At 52.1% G+C, this 16428-nt stretch overlaps 1 protein-coding gene across 5 annotated transcripts in view; it reads left to right on the forward strand.

Moving 5' to 3' along the window:
- Positions 1 to 16428, forward strand: part of SPECC1 (sperm antigen with calponin homology and coiled-coil domains 1) — a 114112-nt gene that overhangs the window by 43173 nt on the left and 54511 nt on the right. For all 5 annotated transcript variants that reach the window (XM_082201700.1, XM_082201703.1, XM_082201702.1 and 2 more), the window contains one exon: positions 13710 to 15232. In XM_082201700.1, coding sequence (XP_082057826.1) covers positions 13710 to 15232 — 1523 coding nt within the window. The remainder of the gene's footprint in view (positions 1 to 13709; positions 15233 to 16428) is intronic.

Genomic DNA, 16428 nt, shown 5'->3' on the forward strand with positions numbered 1-16428 from the left:
TAACATCCATTCAGGAGGCACGTGCAGAGCAGAAAGTTGTTCAGGAGTGATTGGAGACTCCTTGAAAAGTGTGTGTGTGGGGGGGGTGAGATTTATCATACTCTTCCAACCTGAAAGGAAACCTTTCCGGGTATAAAAGCGAAGGGCCCCTCCAGTTTAAATCCAGGAGCGGGGACGGACAAAGTGTGGTTCGGCTTCGTGACCCTGCTCTCCATTCTGGGTGACCTTCGGAGCTTGAAACTGTGGCTTCGGCTGGGTGATTGCTTTCCCCCCCAGTCAAACCAAAAGCCCCATTCGGCTCTAATAAACTAGGGCACCCCCCAGCCCTCTTCCAATCAGCAATTTGTTAATGACATTTCATTGACAGGAGCGTTTGGCCAGAGGGTTAGGCCAGGGTGAAATCAATTTGTCCGTGGTTTAGGTGGCAGTGCCTGCGGAAAATAAAATGTTGTGGAACAGCACAGAAGATGTGGGGAGACGGGGCGAGATGGGACTCCATCCTCAATGTCAGCTTTCTGAAATAACCGTGTATTTTGTATCATTTGTTTTCAAACTAACAGGCTCATCTTTAAAATAATACAGGGATGAAGCCTTTGTTTTAATTAGAAGTTGACGATCCGTTAATAATATTGGGCGTGTAAAATAACCTTTCCTTCCAGGTAACATGTTGCTCTCCCAGCCCCTTCCAGTTCTATGATTCAATGTGTGTAAGTGAGCGAGAGACAAGAGTCCTGGCACTTTGAGCATCAGTCCCACTTTGCAGGAGGGTTCTTGATTCCCCCAAACCCAATCCCCTCATTCCTTTGGCCAGGGGTGGGGTCTGATCCGCCGTCCACTCGGGGTTTTCCGCTGCAGTTTTTCCTCCACTGGAGCCGCGCTCCACTCTTCCCGCCTCCCTAAACCGTAGCAAAGCCTGGTGTCTGTGGGTTCTGCCCCGCTGGCTGGGTGTGGATAATGATTAATCTCCTGGCGCGGAAGCTGCTTCCTTGACGGGTGAAGGAAAAAGAAAGGAAGAGAGACAGGTTTAACCTCCAACCCAGCCCGGCTAATTGTTTTTCTCGGGCAAGAATCAAAAACCCAAGACTTTGCCAGCAAGGCCTAGGTTTCCTAGAAAGGAGACTGACAGCGGTATTGCGAAGCAGGCGTGGGGAACCGGATCCATTCCTGCAGGCCAAATCCTTACCTTACCTGCACACCCCCTGCAGGCAGAGTTTGACAGGTGGCTGGTCCACCCACTTGTCCACTGCCTAATGTCAGGTGACACTCCCCCCCCCTTTTTTTTGCACATGCAGGCAGAAAAGGTGGGTGTGTTTGCAACACTTCCTTAGTCTGCTGGTGATCTGCAGACATCAGGCATAGGGGAAGTGGATCTGGCTTAACCCAAGCAATGGTGTGGGCCAAATGAGAAGGTCTGATGGGCTTAATCCAGCCCATAGGATGCAGGCTCCCTGCACCCCAATTACCTTGGAGGCTGAAACGGGTTGTGCCAAGGTATTTCTTCCACCAAGCTGTCAGAGTGCAATATCAACTAGAGTTGCTGCCTGTGTATGTATTCTTTTTTAAAAAACCCTACGTAAGAGCATTTAATATAACTAGAAAGTGCTGTGGAGTGGCAGATTTCTTTTTTAATAATAATAATTTTTATTAATTTTAACTTATAACTTATAATACATACCACAAAACCTCACCACTTATACAATCTTTTCTTTTTACTTCCATCAGCACCTCTGATGATCCACCGTTTTGACTTCTTATGCATTTCTTAAATTCATATTGCCTTTAATTATCTTAACTAACCATCCTACCCTTTATCCATTTTTGCAGTAGTTCCAATAATTCAGCTCACAAAACGTCTTGCAAACCTACAAACATAGTCTGATCATCACAATTACTTTTCAAATAGTCTGTAAATTTACACCAGTCTTCTGTGAATTTCTGGTCCCGCAGATTTCGAATCCTTCCTGTTATTCACCAAAACTGAATGAAAAAGCCTCAGTCGTCTTAAAACTTAATCCGGAGCAAGCAAGGCCTATGGGCTGTCCGTGCCCACAGAGCTCCCACATCCCTCCTTAAGGCCACGATCCTAAATTGTGGGGTAAAGCCCCACTGAAAACAGAGGGGCGGGATTTACTTCCGAGTCCATGTGCTCAGGAACACACAGTGTGTGAAATCTGCACCCCCCAGGTGGGTTTTGCACAGATCTGGGCAGCTTAGATTTCGGGGCCTTTTCCCCCCATGGAAATCCCCCTTCCGATCGGGCTCTCCCTTGACCGACCTGAAGCGCACACAGCTGTGTGGGGCTTTGCCAGCGCAATGAGCCAACCAGCCGGCACGCTTTCTGGCTAACCAGCAGAGAGGGGTTGGTGAATCAAAGGTTCAGAAGCACCTTTGCTTCTGAAACAGTTTGGGGGTCATTGCCATATCCTGCAGGGCCATTTCCAATAAGTTCTCCCCCAGAGGCAGTGAGCTTCTGAATACCAGTTGCCGGAAACCACAGGAAGGGAGAGTGTGGCTGTTGCGCTTATATTCTGTTTGGGGGCTTCCCTTTTGCGGCGTCTGGTTGGTGGCTGCAAGACCAGGAAGCTGGACTAGATGTGTTCTGTCCTGATCCGGCCGGCTCTGTGCTTAAGTGGACTGCCTCACGCCAGGATATCTTGGATTCCCCCCTTGCCTTGTGTTGCCTTCCCACTCAAGCGTTTCCTTGCATTTTGTTGAGGGCTGGTTTGGCAGGGGCCGTGACACGGTAGAGCATCTGCTTTGCATGCAGAAGGTCTCAGGTTCAGTCCCCACTGGCATCTCCAGGTGTTGCTGGGAGAGAGACCCTGCCAGAAGCCTTGGAGTGTTGCTGCCAGTCAGTGCAGGCAGTACTGGCCTGACTCTGTAGAAGGCAGCATCCATCCCATTCCATTTTCCATTCCTCCCTTTATTCAGAACCACAAGGACTGAAATCTTAACATTATTTCTGCAGAGAAGAGGCCGCAGCTCAGCAGTGTCCCAGCTCAGAAGGTCCGAGGTTCGATCCCCGTCTGCTCCCCGCACAACCCCCCTGTGCTCTCCCAAATTGGGGTGCTTGAGAGAACTCAAGGAGAGGTTCTGTCTGGCGAGTCCTCATGCTTGCCCTGATGGAACAATTGTTTTAGCGTGACGTTGAGCTCCTTCCTTAGGGTCCTGTGTTTGGGGCAAACCAGTGTTTAGAGTTGCATCTCTGAGTTGCTGTCCTCATTCCAGCTTCCACCGGCTGCTTGGGGTGTCATTGCAAGCCATAACTTGGGGAGCTGTGAATTTCTGGGATTGACTAGGGATCTTCTGGGGCCAACCCTGCCATTCCAGGGTTCTTCACCTCTTTTACAATGTAAGGAAATGCTCAAGGACTTGGAAATAAAAGAGTTTCAAGCCGATGAAAACTCGCACGATGCTGTTAACATTTCTTTGGTCCCTCTAACTGATTGACAGAAAATCATAACGCAGGCAGAAGAAAGTGCCTTTGTGACGAAAGGAACCTGCTTCTACCTTTTTGCAGTGGTGAGCGCACAAGTCTTTGCAGGCACCGCTCAGAATTTATTCATGTAGAAAAGTATTTCTAAACCGCCAACTCGTTTAGGGAAAAGGTTGCCGCTTGGTAGTAGAATGCCCTCCTTCGCGTAGGAAGGTTCAGTTCCTGGCTGCCAGTCAGTGCAGACAGTGCTGAGCTTGAGAGGGCAGCTTCCTGCCGTTTCCTGAGAAGTGTGGTGATGTGCAATGAGATCATTAAAACATCATTAAATAGTTAAATGCAGAGCAAATGGACAACTTTGTCACTTTCGTAGTTTATGACAGAGCAAGCTCAGGGGTAGAATGCTCACTGCTTTGCAGGAGGGGGCGGAAAACCGGGAGATCTAATGGAGTATCCTAAAAGGGGCCTGGCTGGCTGGCACGCTGCTACTGTTGGTCCACATTATTTATATAATCTTCTACCTGTTTAATCTGGGATAACTTTTTGCTCAATTCAGTCTCTTGAGTCTAACCAGCCTTGAAAGGAGTCCTTTTCCTTCTCTCTCTCCAGCAACATTTATTTATTTGAAGTCCACCAGGTCATGTGACCCTACCTGCCTCTCAAGGGGATTTACCGTATTTTTATTTTTATTTTTTTAGTAAAGATTTGGAGCCTTTGCAGATAAGAGCCAGGCAATTACTGGCCGATTCTTATCTGGCAACAATGGCATTAACATCAGTAAGGTTTTTACCCAGCTGGAGAAATCTCTCTCTCTCCTCCCAGCCTGCTCTACCAGGCTCAGGCATCCAGGCACCACTATCAGCCCCCCCAGCAACCCAGCAGCATTCCTTCCTGGGGCAGGGCCCCCACCTGCCTTGTTTGCAGCTTCCTTGCCTCTAGCACACATCACAATCAAGCCTCCATGTTCCAAGGCAGTATACCTCTGAATTCCAGGCACCGGCAGATGAATAACAGAACTGAGCTTTTATGCTTTGTTGTGAATGGGTGGGTGGGTTTTGGTCGCCCCCTGTTGGAAACAGGAGACCTGGTCTAAATGGACCTTTTTTTTCTTCTGATCCAAGAGGGCTTTCCAGGTCAGAGACATCTCTGCACAAAACCATGGGGTGGCGGGGAAGTTAGAGCATTGCGTCGTTGTCTTCAGAATCTTGGCTTTCTCTTCAAAGAGGAAATGGAGCCGGGGCAAGTTTCTAGTCCTCAGGAGCTGCAAAGAAATGCTAGGAAGGGTGGGGCAGTGGCGCCACAAGCAGTGAAACCTTCAGAGGCTGAATCAGGTTTCCAGGGAACAAGGAGCACAGCTGCTGTGACAAGTTTATATCTTTCAGGATGAAGCTCAGAAAGAGAGGAGTTGTGATTTTTATAATTTACTCAGGTTTCTGATATGTAATTTGCTCCTACGAAGGTCAGTGGCGGCCACAAACTCTGCTAGCTGAAAAAGGAGGTTAGCTCGTTCCATGGATGGTAAGGCGACAAGGCAGAATGGCTGTATTTTCCCTCCACCGTCGGAGGCAGTAAATACCTTTGGGTGCCAACTGCTTGGCAGCAACTGGTTAGCCACTGTGAGAACCATTTACATCACCACACTGCCCTCACTCTCCATTAGGCCTCACTTGCCATCAGTGATGGCAACATGTAGCCCTAGCTGGCTTGATCAAAATGAGGACAGGATGGTGGCCCCTTGGGCCTGATTCAGTGGCCAGGATCTTCTGGCGTCCATTTATATCTCGCTGCCCTCGCTTTCCATTTGACTTCGCTTGCTGCCAGTGATGGCGGCGTGCAGCTGAATCCGGTTAGCCACTGTGAGAGCTGAATGTTGGGCCTCCTTTGGCCTGATCCAGCAGCCAGGCTCTCTTCCAATGTTCTTGCATTCAGGTTCCAGCCTGTCAGATCGGTGGCGAGGCCCAGAGGGCAGGCATCTCTGGAGGCCGTAGGAATGAGAGATCTGGAGGGGGCGATACCAATTGCAAACACAAACCGGCCCAGCGACTGCACACACACACACAGAGAGAGAGAGCGAGTTGGTTCCGTCTGCTCCCACCTGGGAGCTTTCTTCATACCTGCCTGGGGAGACGGCAGGCCCAGGGCAGCAAGATTAGCCACATCGCCCGGGTGTTGGCTCTCTGACTCACCCCTCTGCAAACAGACGCACGGCTCCAGGCAACGGCACGGTGGCTTCTCACGGCTGGAGTGTCTCTTCGGCACGCAAAGTCCGAGGGCCACCTGGCGGCTCCCTCCCGTCGGAGCTGGCGCCACCCGGAGGTTGAGAAGGCCGAGCCAAGCGGTAAAGTCCAGGAGATAATGGCCTCTCTGCTATATACTTTTTCACGTGGCGCATAGTTAAACTATGGAACTCCCTGCCACAGGAGGCGGTGACGCAGTGACGGCCACCAGCCGAGATGGCTTTATTATTATTTAGTATTTATTCGATTTATATACCACCCTTTATCAAAAGATCCATGCGCAGTGTACAATAGTAAAAACATTTTACGGAGCGTAATAATATAAACAAAGCATAATAATAGGCAGCATATCTGTTCTGCAGGCATCTCCCGCTTCCGCCTCCCCTCCCTGCTGGGCTCTTGTCTGTCCAGCAAGCCTATGATCTCAGTGGAAACTGCTGTTGTATCTTTGCTGAAAACGCTCCTATCTGCCTCCTCTCCCCACCACAAACGCTGCCTCGGTCTTCGATAAGTCTGTTATTTGTTCCTCCCTGGCTTTCCGTTTCTGGCTTTCTCTTCTTCTTATTTCCTCTCTTTGTTCTCGCCATTCTGTCTCTTTTCACTTCTTGCTTTTTGCCCTGGCCCCCGGCTTTCTGGAAATCCGCTCCGAAGCCCATAGCTGAGCAAGGGGGGGGGGTCGATTTGCGCTCCTTGGGGTTGGCTGTCCTTGCCACGTCCCTCTTTTTGTGGGTGGGCTGAGTCCCTCCCCTCGCCAGCCCTTCATAAATTGTTCAGTTCAGCTCCACAGAAACCGACCAGAGCGCAAGGCATCCATCAGCATCAGCAAACTGTGGAACTCCCTCCCACATGAACCAGTGATGGCCACCAACATGGGCAGCTTTAAAAGAGGATTAGAGAGATGCCCTACCCCTGTTAAGATCCTGTGAAAAGCATTCCCTGTTATCCATTCACAGTGTTTAGCACTGCTATGGGGAGAGTCGAATCAGCCAATTTGGGTTTCTCTCCATCTTTTATTTCTCCCCATCTTTCAACTCACTTCTCCACATTTCTTTCTCAGTTTGCATGACTCTTTTTTAAGTCCTTGTGAAAAGTCACCCATGCTACTGCCCGGATTTCTCCTTCTTGTTGTTGTTTAGTCGTTTAGTCGTGTCCGACTCTTCGTGACCCCATGGACCAGATCACACCAGGCTCTCCTATCTTCCACTGCCTCCTGCAGTTTGGTCAAACTCAAGTTGGCCGCTTCGAGAACACTGTCCCTCTGTCGTCCCCTTCTCCTTGTGCCAACATCAGGGTCTTTTCCAGGGAGTCTTCTTTTCTCATGAGGTGGCCAAAGTATTGGAGCTTCAGCTTCAGGATCTGTCCTTCCAGTGAGCACTCAGGGCTGATTTCCTTCAGAATGGAGAGGTTTGATCTTCTTGCAGTCAATGGGACTCTCAAGAGTCTCCTCTAGCACCAGAATTCAAAAGCATCCATTCTTCGGCGATCAGCCTTCTTTATGGTCCAGCTCTCACTTCCATACATCACGACTGGGAAAACCATAGCTATATCTATACGGACCTTTGTTGGCAAGGTGATGTCTCTGCTTATTAAGATGCTGGCTAGGATTTCTCCTAGCAGGCACCATGGGCAGTTTCCCCTGATGGGATGCATTTTTAAAAACATTTTTGCCCATAGATGCATTCCCCCCTAACACAAACATCCATGGACTCATTGCTGGGCTGGAGAACTGTGTCGAAGGAGAGCTGTGTCTCGGTTTGCATCTTGTTTCGGGAAGCGCCGTTTAGACAGGCTCATGTTTAAATGCAAACCGAACCAAATTGTACACATCTGGTTATGTGGGGCTTTTGACAGCCGCCCCTCCTCCTTGCGCTATTGCCGCTGTATATTGGGCTGCTCCCCGCTCTGTGTCCAATTTGCTGTGCATTCTCTTGAGAAACAAGAAAATTGCTCCCCAAGAGCCATCTAGTCCAGCCCCCTGCAATGCAGGCATCCCGGCTGAAGCATCCCTGACAGAGGGCCATCCAACCTCTGCTTGCAAATCTCCAAGGAAGGCAATTCCACCACCATCCAGGGGAGTCCGTTCCTCCATTGAAGTGCTCTTTCCAATGGCTTTAAAGTTACAAGAAATGAGATTCTGACTAAACATCAGTCAGTAAGGGTTGTTTGACAGTGGAACAGCCTCGGGAGGTTGTGGACTCTCCTTCCGTGGAGGTTATTATTTTTTTATATAAATTTTTATTAGTTTTTTAACATACGATTTTCAACTGTAATTAAACATACTTTTACATCTTATTCAATTTTTTCACTTCCATCAGTCCTGTCTGAAAATTCTCCAATCTAATCTCTTAGTATGCATTCCTTACTTTCCCTATTACATACATTTAAAACTCATGACCAATATCTCTATCTTTACCTACTTTGTAACACTTCATATATTTCTCCTTACAAAACTTCTTGTAGTCCTACTAGCGTAATTTGCTGGTTACAATTGCTCTTCAAATAGTTCATATACTTCTTCCAGTCTTCTGTAAATCTCTGGTCCCACAGGTTTCGAATACTTCCTGTTGTTTTGCCCAATTCTGCATAGTCCATTAATTTCGTCTGCCGTTCTTCTTCCGTCAGAATTTCTTCTTGCTTCCATTTCTGATCTAACAAGACTCTTGCCTCCGAGGAGGTTTTTAACCAGTGTTTGGATGGTCATTTGTCTTGGGTGCTTTAGCTGAGAGTCCTGCAATGCAGGGGTTTAGAATGGATGACCTTTGGAGGTCCCTTCCAACTCATATGATTCTGTGATTCCTACCTGGAGATGCCTTCTGCATGCAAATATGGGGCTCTCCCACTGTACGATCAGACAGGGGGTGGTGAATAACAGGCTGGAGGAAAGATGACCAGCACACACACCCCAGCGCGCACGCACACACATACACAGACTCAGAATTCAGGGGGCTGGGAGAAAGGAGGGGGCTATTTTGCACCAGAAGGAGGCACAGAACAGCTCTGTGTTGCCTTACAGGCATAATAGAAGGCCAAAGACAAAGGGCTCAGTGTTTTTTTGCAGAGGGCGGGGGAAGGAAGGAGATAGTGCAGGCATTCTTTGGCTGTGGAGCCAACAGCTGCCCCCCCCCCTTACATCCCCGGCTGCATTTCAGCATCTGCAGCTGCAGGGATCTGGGACTCGGTGGTTGCAGCCGGTATAAGCCGCCTCCACCACTGCCTTTCTGAGTGCTGGCCATAGATGCGACTTTCACTGCTTCTGAAGACCTGTCGTCGGAAGCCACAAGAGGGGAGAGTTGCTCTTGCGCTCAGATCCTGCTTCCCGGTCTCTCATGCGGCCCCCTGGACTACATGGGCCGCTGGCCTGATCCTGCAGGCTCGTCTTATATTCTAACGTAGAATGTGGTGCTTATTGGCAGGATCCCCTGCCAGGGTTTTTGAATTCTTGAACCACGCTTTGTAACTTTTGCTTGCCCCCTGCAAGTCTACGTGGGGCTGCCCTTGAAGCTGACCCAGAAAATCCAGCGGGTGCAGAATGCCGTGGCGAGACTCCTTACGGGGTCCTTGCCGCGGGATCACATTCATCCAGTGCTTTACCAACTGCACTGGCTCCCGGTGGAGGACAGGGTCAGGTTTAAGGTGCTGGTTTTGACCTTTAAAGCCCTATACGGCCTAGGACCCTCGTACTTATGGGACCGCCTCTCCTGGTATGTCCCACGGAGGACCTTAAGGTCCACAAATGACAGCACCTTGCAGGTCCCAGGTCTCAAGGTGGTTAGATTGGTCTCAATTAGGGCCAGGGCCTTTTCAGTACTGGCCCCGACTTGGTGGAACGCTCTATCACAAGAGACTAGGGCCCTGCGGGACTTGACATCTTTCTGCAGGGCCTGCAAGATGGAGCTGTTCCGCCTGGCCTTTGGTTTGGACTCAGTCTGACCCTTATGTTTCCCTCCCCTTATGATTTTGATCTATGGGCTGCTATTAAAATGAGGCTGCATTTTAAATTATATTTTAACCTGTATTTTAATTTAATTTAATTTTTTTTTCTTTTGGTAATTTTACTGGTGTTAACCGCCCTGAACCCGGCTCTGGCCGGGGAGGGCGGGGTATAAAAAAAAATTTATTATTATTACTTTATGGAGAGCGTTACAGCTCAGTTTTGCATGCAGAAGGCGCTGATGGCATTTCCAGACAGGACCAGAGCCATAGTTGTTGTCCCCCCAACTAGAAACCCTGAGGAGCTGCTGCCAGTCCACGTTGACAACACTGAGCTAGACAGACTCAGTGGTCTGACAGTAAAAGCCAGCTTTCTACTGAAACTGACTGTTTATCCCAGACCATGAGGACTAGAAACTTGACTTGTTTTCCAGGAAAAGGGCTGCAGCTCAGAGTTCCAGGTTCAGTCCCTGTTGCCTCTCAGACACAACTGTGCCAAACAAAGACTCGCTGGCGACCCGTTGCCAGTCAGTGCAGGCATCCCTGAGCTCAATGGACCCACAGTCTGACTTGGAATAAGGCAGCCTAACACCTTCCTGTAGCCAGTATTGGTTTGATTTCATTTACTTTTGGAACGACTGCAGCCGTGCCCCTGTGGCCAAAAACATCCCTGTGACACCAGTCCTTAAACTTGGCCCGGGACGTTGGGGTGGCCACCAGCAGGATCTCCTGGCAGGCCCGTTGGCGAAGGAAGGGTCTTGAACCCAGTTCCATTCCCCAATTCCCCCAGTTGCATCTCTTCCCCCCTTCCCCTTCGTTCCCCACTTGGAGTTTGGCAACTGACCGGGACCCTCACCAGAGCCACAAACGGGAACGGATGACTCAGGCCGATGAACAAGCGTCCCTGGGGGTTTGGGCAAAGCCAGATTTCCTCCCAGCCCCATCAAATATGGCAGAAGGAAGCTGGGGGCCTTCAAGAGGGAGCGACTGGCCTGGAGCAGGTTGGGCAGACTTTCTCCGGATGAGGTCATGGAGGGCCGGCTGGTTGGAGCTGGACCCCAATCTGCCGCCAAAGCCGTTCTGCTCCCCCTTGCCAAGCCAGGAATTCCTTTGCCACCTCCAGGCTGAAAGGCTTTCCATCCACACTTGTCCAAAATGGATTGGGGGGAGGAGAAGCAAGTGGTGGTGCTCTGTGTTCTTGGCTGGTTTTTTATTTGTTTGGGAAAAGCCAGGTGCACGCAGCCACCTAATTAATGCAAGGAGGAAAACAGCTCTCTCTCTCGCTTGCGCTCTGTCGTTGTTTGCTTATTTACACGCACACATACATATTTTTTCCCCTTTTTACATTTCAGCAATGTATGCAAAATGCATCACAAAACACTGCTCCTTGAAATCAGAAAAGGGTGAGGAGAAGGAATAGAAACCTGAAGAGGGAATCTCTTAGGTTTCATAGAACAATAGTGTTGTAATGTTGTAGTGTTGGCAGGGGACCCCTAGCGGTCATCTAGCCCAACCCCTGTGCGACGCAGAATAGTTTGGATGGTGCTTGTTGTCCCCTTTCTGCATTTGTGTGTGTGTGTGTGTGTGGAAAGAGAAACATGGAATCATAGAGTTAGAAGACACCCCAGCGGTCATCTAGTCCAACCCTCTGCAATATAATTATCACAGCCAGAAAACCCTTGACCGTGACTCAATAATAATAATAATAATTATGTTGGGCGGCTTCCAACAAAATATTAAAATACAGTGGTGCCCCGCAAGACGAATGCCTCGCAAGACGAAAAACTCGCTAGACGAAAGGGTTTTTCGGTTTTGCGTTGCTTCGCTAGACGAATTTCCCTATGGGCTTGCTTCGCAAGATGAAAACGTCTTGCGCTTTTTTTTAAAAGCCGCTTGAAGAGGCGCAGTTGCAACGGACCGTGCTTCGCAAGACGAAAAACATCGCAAGACGAAAAGACTCGCGGAACGAATTATTTTTGTCTTGCGAGGCACCACTGTACCGCAATGCATCAAACATTAAAAGCTTCCCTAAACAGGGCTGCCTTCAGATGTCTTCTAAAAGTCTGGTAGTTGTTGTTCTCTTTGACATCTGGTGGGAGGGAGTTCCACAAGGCGGGTGCCACCACTGAGAAGGCCCTCTGCCTGGTTCCCTGTAACTTGGCTTCTCGCAGCGAGGGAACCGCCAGAAGGCCCTCGGCGCTGGACCTCAGTGTCTGGGCAGAACGACGGGGGTGGAGATGCTCCTTCAGGGATACTGGGCGAGGCCGTTAGGGCTTTAAAGGTCAGCACCAACACTTTGAACTGTGCTCGGAAACGTACTGGGAGCCAGTGTAGGTCTTTCAGGACCGGTGTTATATGGTCTCGGTGGCCGCTCCCAGTCACCAGTCTAGCTGCCACATTCTAGATTAATTGCAGTTTCCGGGTCACCTTCAAAGGTAGCCCCACATAGAGCGCATTGCAGTAGTCCAAGCGGGAGATAACCAGAGCATGCACCACTCTGGCAAGTGAAATAAGGTTTGGGACTTTTTAGCCCAGAGAGAAAGTGAGCAAGAGGCGACATATTTATTACGGCACTTGCTCCCCCAGAAGGCAGGGGTGGCCACCATCTTGGGGGGGGGGCTTCAAAAGAGGACGGGGCCAAGTCATGGAGAAGGAAAGGGCTATTGATGGTTAGCAGCCAGAATGGCTGGTCAGAGGCAGCATCACTTCTGAATCCCTGTTGCTGGAAACCGCAGGAGGCGAGAGGACTCTTGTGGTCGGATCCTGCTTGCGGGTTCCCCAGAAGACAGGCATTGAGCACGGTGCTGGGTTTAGATGGGCTACTGGCCTGATCCAGCAGGCTTCTCTTGTGCTCTTAGAACAGTGTACACTTCTATAAAATATAAACTCTTCCCCTCTTTTTGCTGGGGTTTTTTTGGGGAGGTGGCGGCTGTGGCAGTATCGAGTGTGTGCCCATCCCAGTCGATTCTCGAGCTTTTCAGAGCTGGGGGGGGGGCACCTTGTTGGGGAACTGCCCGGGAGGCTCCATCTCTGTTTCCTTTTGGCCGGATCTTTCCCTCCTCCTCGCAGTTCCTGGCAAGAGAGTGCAGCTCGCGATCTCTCCGGGTCGCAGCCTGCCCTTGCATTCCACGCAGGGTGCCTGGGGCCTTTCCGCCAGCGAGAGGCAGGCAGGCTCCCTCTGAAGGTCATCTCTGGGGGGGTGGAGGGAAATGGCACCCGCCTGAAACGGAGCTTTTGTTCCGCCAGGCTTCGCCCCCCCAGTGGAAACGTTGGCCCGCTGCCGCCGCCCCCCCCGGAGAGTTCGCGCTCACAATTGCTGTAGTGAGCAGGTGGAGGTTGGGGCGAGAGCCAGGGAAGGGAGTAGGTGAGGGCAAGTCAGTGGATAAAACTATGCCCAGACGGAGATACCAAAAAGTGTTTCTCCCTCTCTCGTAAAACTAAAACTCATATTCCAGTGCATAGTGAAACTATGGAACTCCCTGCCACAGGAAGCAGTGGGGGTCCCCAACTTGGATGGCTTTAAGAGAATAAGTACTTGTGGGCATATAAAGAAGCTGATTGCTGGGATATTCAGGGCAGAGGGAATTGTTTTGTTGTTTGTATATTACATTTGCATGCCACCTTGTACTTCCATCGAGCTGAAGGTGGTGTATGGTACACGGTTCTCCTCTTCCCTCTTTTCACCCTCGCAACAACCCTGTGTGGTGGGTTAGGCTAAGAGATGGTGACTGGCCCCAGGTCACCCACGGAGCCTCATGGTCGAGAGGGGATTTGAACGCTGGTCTCCCAGGTCCAGTGCTTTAACCACACCGGCTGCACTAAAGCCATTCTGCACCTAGTGTGTAGTTAAACTGTGGAACTCCCTCCCACTGGAGGCAGTGATGGCCTTTAAAAGAGGACGAGACAAATTCATGGAGGCGGAGAGGGCTATCGATGGCTACTAGCCCTGTTCTCTGCCATCGCTATTGGAAGCAGCAATGCTTCGGAATCCCAGTTGCCGGAAACTGCAGGGGGGAGGGTGCGGCCCTGTGTTCGAATCCTGGATGCTGGTTTCCCATCAAGCCCTTACGCTCCAGGCGTTAACTGCCTTTCTCTTCCTGCTCTCCCAGGTTCCATCCCGTCGGCGAAGCGTACCGGGATCCCAGCCCCGCGGGAGCTGTCGACTGCCCCGGGCAGAGACAAGGCGGCCCTGAGACCCAGGAAGGCTCAGCCCAGCCCCACTTCCTCCGGGGCGCCGACGCCCACCAAGCACTCGCGCCCGGCCCCCAAGTGCAAGAATGAGGGGGACGCCGGCGACAAGGCCACGCTGGAGTCGCAGGTCAAGGAGCTGCTGGCCGAGGCCAAGGCGAAGGACTCGGAGATCACCAAGCTGCGGAGCGAGCTGAAGAAGCACCAGGACCGGGAATGGGTGCACTGCGAGCTGGACCACCCCGCAGGGGTGTCGCCAGCCGAGGCGGAGCCCCTGGTCCGCACCCTCCAGGACCAGAACCGGGCTTTCCAGAGGGAGCTGCTGAGCCTCGGGGAGGAGAACCGTCTCTTGAGAGAGAAACTCAGCCGCCTGGAGCAGTCGCCGCTGTCGGACACCCTGAGCAGCAGCGGGGGCTGCGGAAGCAGCCTGGCCACCCCCACCACGCAGGAGTCCAGCTTCGGCAGCCCCACGCAGCCCCCCGGGAACCCCCGCGCCAACGGGGGCACAGCCCCCCTGCGGAACTCGGGGTCGTCCAGCAGCGACGTCACCAAGGCATCCCTGTCCCCGGACGCCTCGGACTTCGAGCACATCGCGGAGGCACCCTCCAGGCCCCCGTCGTCAGGGAGCCACCCCTCCCAGGCCCCGCAGGACTCCCCCGCCGGGAGCTCCCCCAACAACGCCAGCGACCTCTCGGTGGCCTCGCTGACGGAGCGGATCCAGAGGATGGAGGAGAACCACCACTGCACGGCCGAGGAGCTGCAGGCCACGCTCCAGGAGCTCTCCGACCAGCAGCAGGTGGTGCAGGAGCTGACGGCCGAGAACGAGCGGCTGGCCGAGGAGAAGGCCCTGCTGGAGGGCTCCTTCCGGCAGCACCGCGAGAGGGCCGAGCAGCTCGGCCAGGAGAACGAGAAGCTGGCCGCCCTGCTGCAGGAACGGCCGGCCGGCGACGACGGCAAGGCCAAGACCATCCAGGAGCTGGAGCAGCGCTGTGGGGAGCTGCAGGAGAAGGCCCAGTTTGAGCGGGAGAAGCTGCTGAACATCCAGCAGCAGCTGACCAGCAGTTTGCGGGGCCTGGAGAGGGAGCACCAGGAAGCCCAGGCGGCCACCCGGGGCCTGCGGGAGGAGGCCGAGCGGCTGGGAGGCCTGCTGGAGGCGGAGAGACAGGGTGCAGCCGGCCTGGCCAGGGCCCTGGAGGACTGCAAGGTGGCCCTGGAGGGGCTGAGGATTGAAAACGGCTCGCTCCGGGCCCAGCTGGACAGCGCCAAGCAGAAGGCGGCGGACATGGACACCGTTGGGCGGAGCGGGGACCCCGGGGCCATGCAGGAGATGCTGAAGGGAGCCCGCGGGGAGAGGGACCAGCTGGAGCTGGCCTGCACGGAGCTCAGGCAGGAGCTGCTGAAGGCGCACAGCGAGGTGAAGACCCTGCAAGGGCAGCTGGCCAAGGTAAGGATTGCTGGGGAGTGGGGAGAGCTCAGCGGAGCCTCCAGATGCAGGGGCAGTCTATCCCTAAATGTCGGCTGCTGCGGAGCAACGCCAGGGCTGCTTCCCAGAGGCCTCTGGCTGGCCGTTGTGAGAGACCTAGTGAACCTGCCAGGCTGTTCTTGCGTTGGGTCGGTGCCCTGGCTGTTGCACCTGAAGGTTGGTGGTTTGAGCCCAACCAGGGATGTTGATGTGGACAGGATTCTTGCATTGCAGGGGGGTTGGCCTTCCAGCTCTGGGAGTCCAAGGCTCCTGAAGCCAGCGAGCAGCATTTATATACAAGAATGCAAATGAAATATACAATAAAAGCACAATATTTACAGCCATCGAAACAAAATTTTAGAAGCATCAAAATCTTGTAATCAGATAAGGTTTCCCTAGGCACTGTGCCCTGGAGGGTCACAGAAACCTTCCTTTCTAACTTGCTTCTTTGCAGGAGTGAAAAAGTCGACTGAATCACCTTTTTGGTGCTGCTTCCCTCAGACCCTGTTAGGTCCAGACCGCTCAGCATACTGGCTTTCATAGCTCATGTGCATAGAGATTTCTGCTCTCTCAGAGGGCCTAGATCTGTTGCTTTCTGGCATTTGTCTCCGCTACGTAGCTGGACCCCATTTTCTCGTAGCGGATTTGCACCGTTTGCAAGAGGTCAGCTGTGCTGATGCTAAACAGGGAAAGGAAGGAGGACTCTGGTTCCCTGCTCCCTGAATACTCAAAGTTCTGGACAGCGCGTGTAGTTTGGTCCCTCTTGCCCTGTATTATATACTTGTGAGGCAGTTTCCGCACAGGGCGTTTGCTGTGAAGTAGCCACGCTCTGTTCTCTCCCTCTTTGTGGAGCCGGCAGCTCGTAGAATCTTCACTGTTTTGATTCAGTTAAATAGAATAATAGAATCGTAGAGTTGGAAGGTACCCAAGGATCATCTAGTCCAACCCCCTTGCAATGCAGGAATATTTTGCCCAACATGGGGCTTGAACCAACAGCCCTGAGATAAAGAGCTTCATGCCCAACCAGATGCCTGTGGCAAGCCCAAGAGCCCTCTACCCTCCTGTGGTTCCCGGCTACTGATATTCCAGACTGCCTGATTATGGAGGCAGAGCCAAGCCCTGAACCTCCATGAATTCACCCCTTCCTCTCTTAATGCCATCCAAGCTGGTGGCCATCA

Source organism: Podarcis vaucheri (assembly GCF_965113315.1).
Source record: "Podarcis vaucheri genome assembly, chromosome: 15".
NCBI classification, from domain to species: Eukaryota; Metazoa; Chordata; class Lepidosauria; order Squamata; family Lacertidae; genus Podarcis; species Podarcis vaucheri.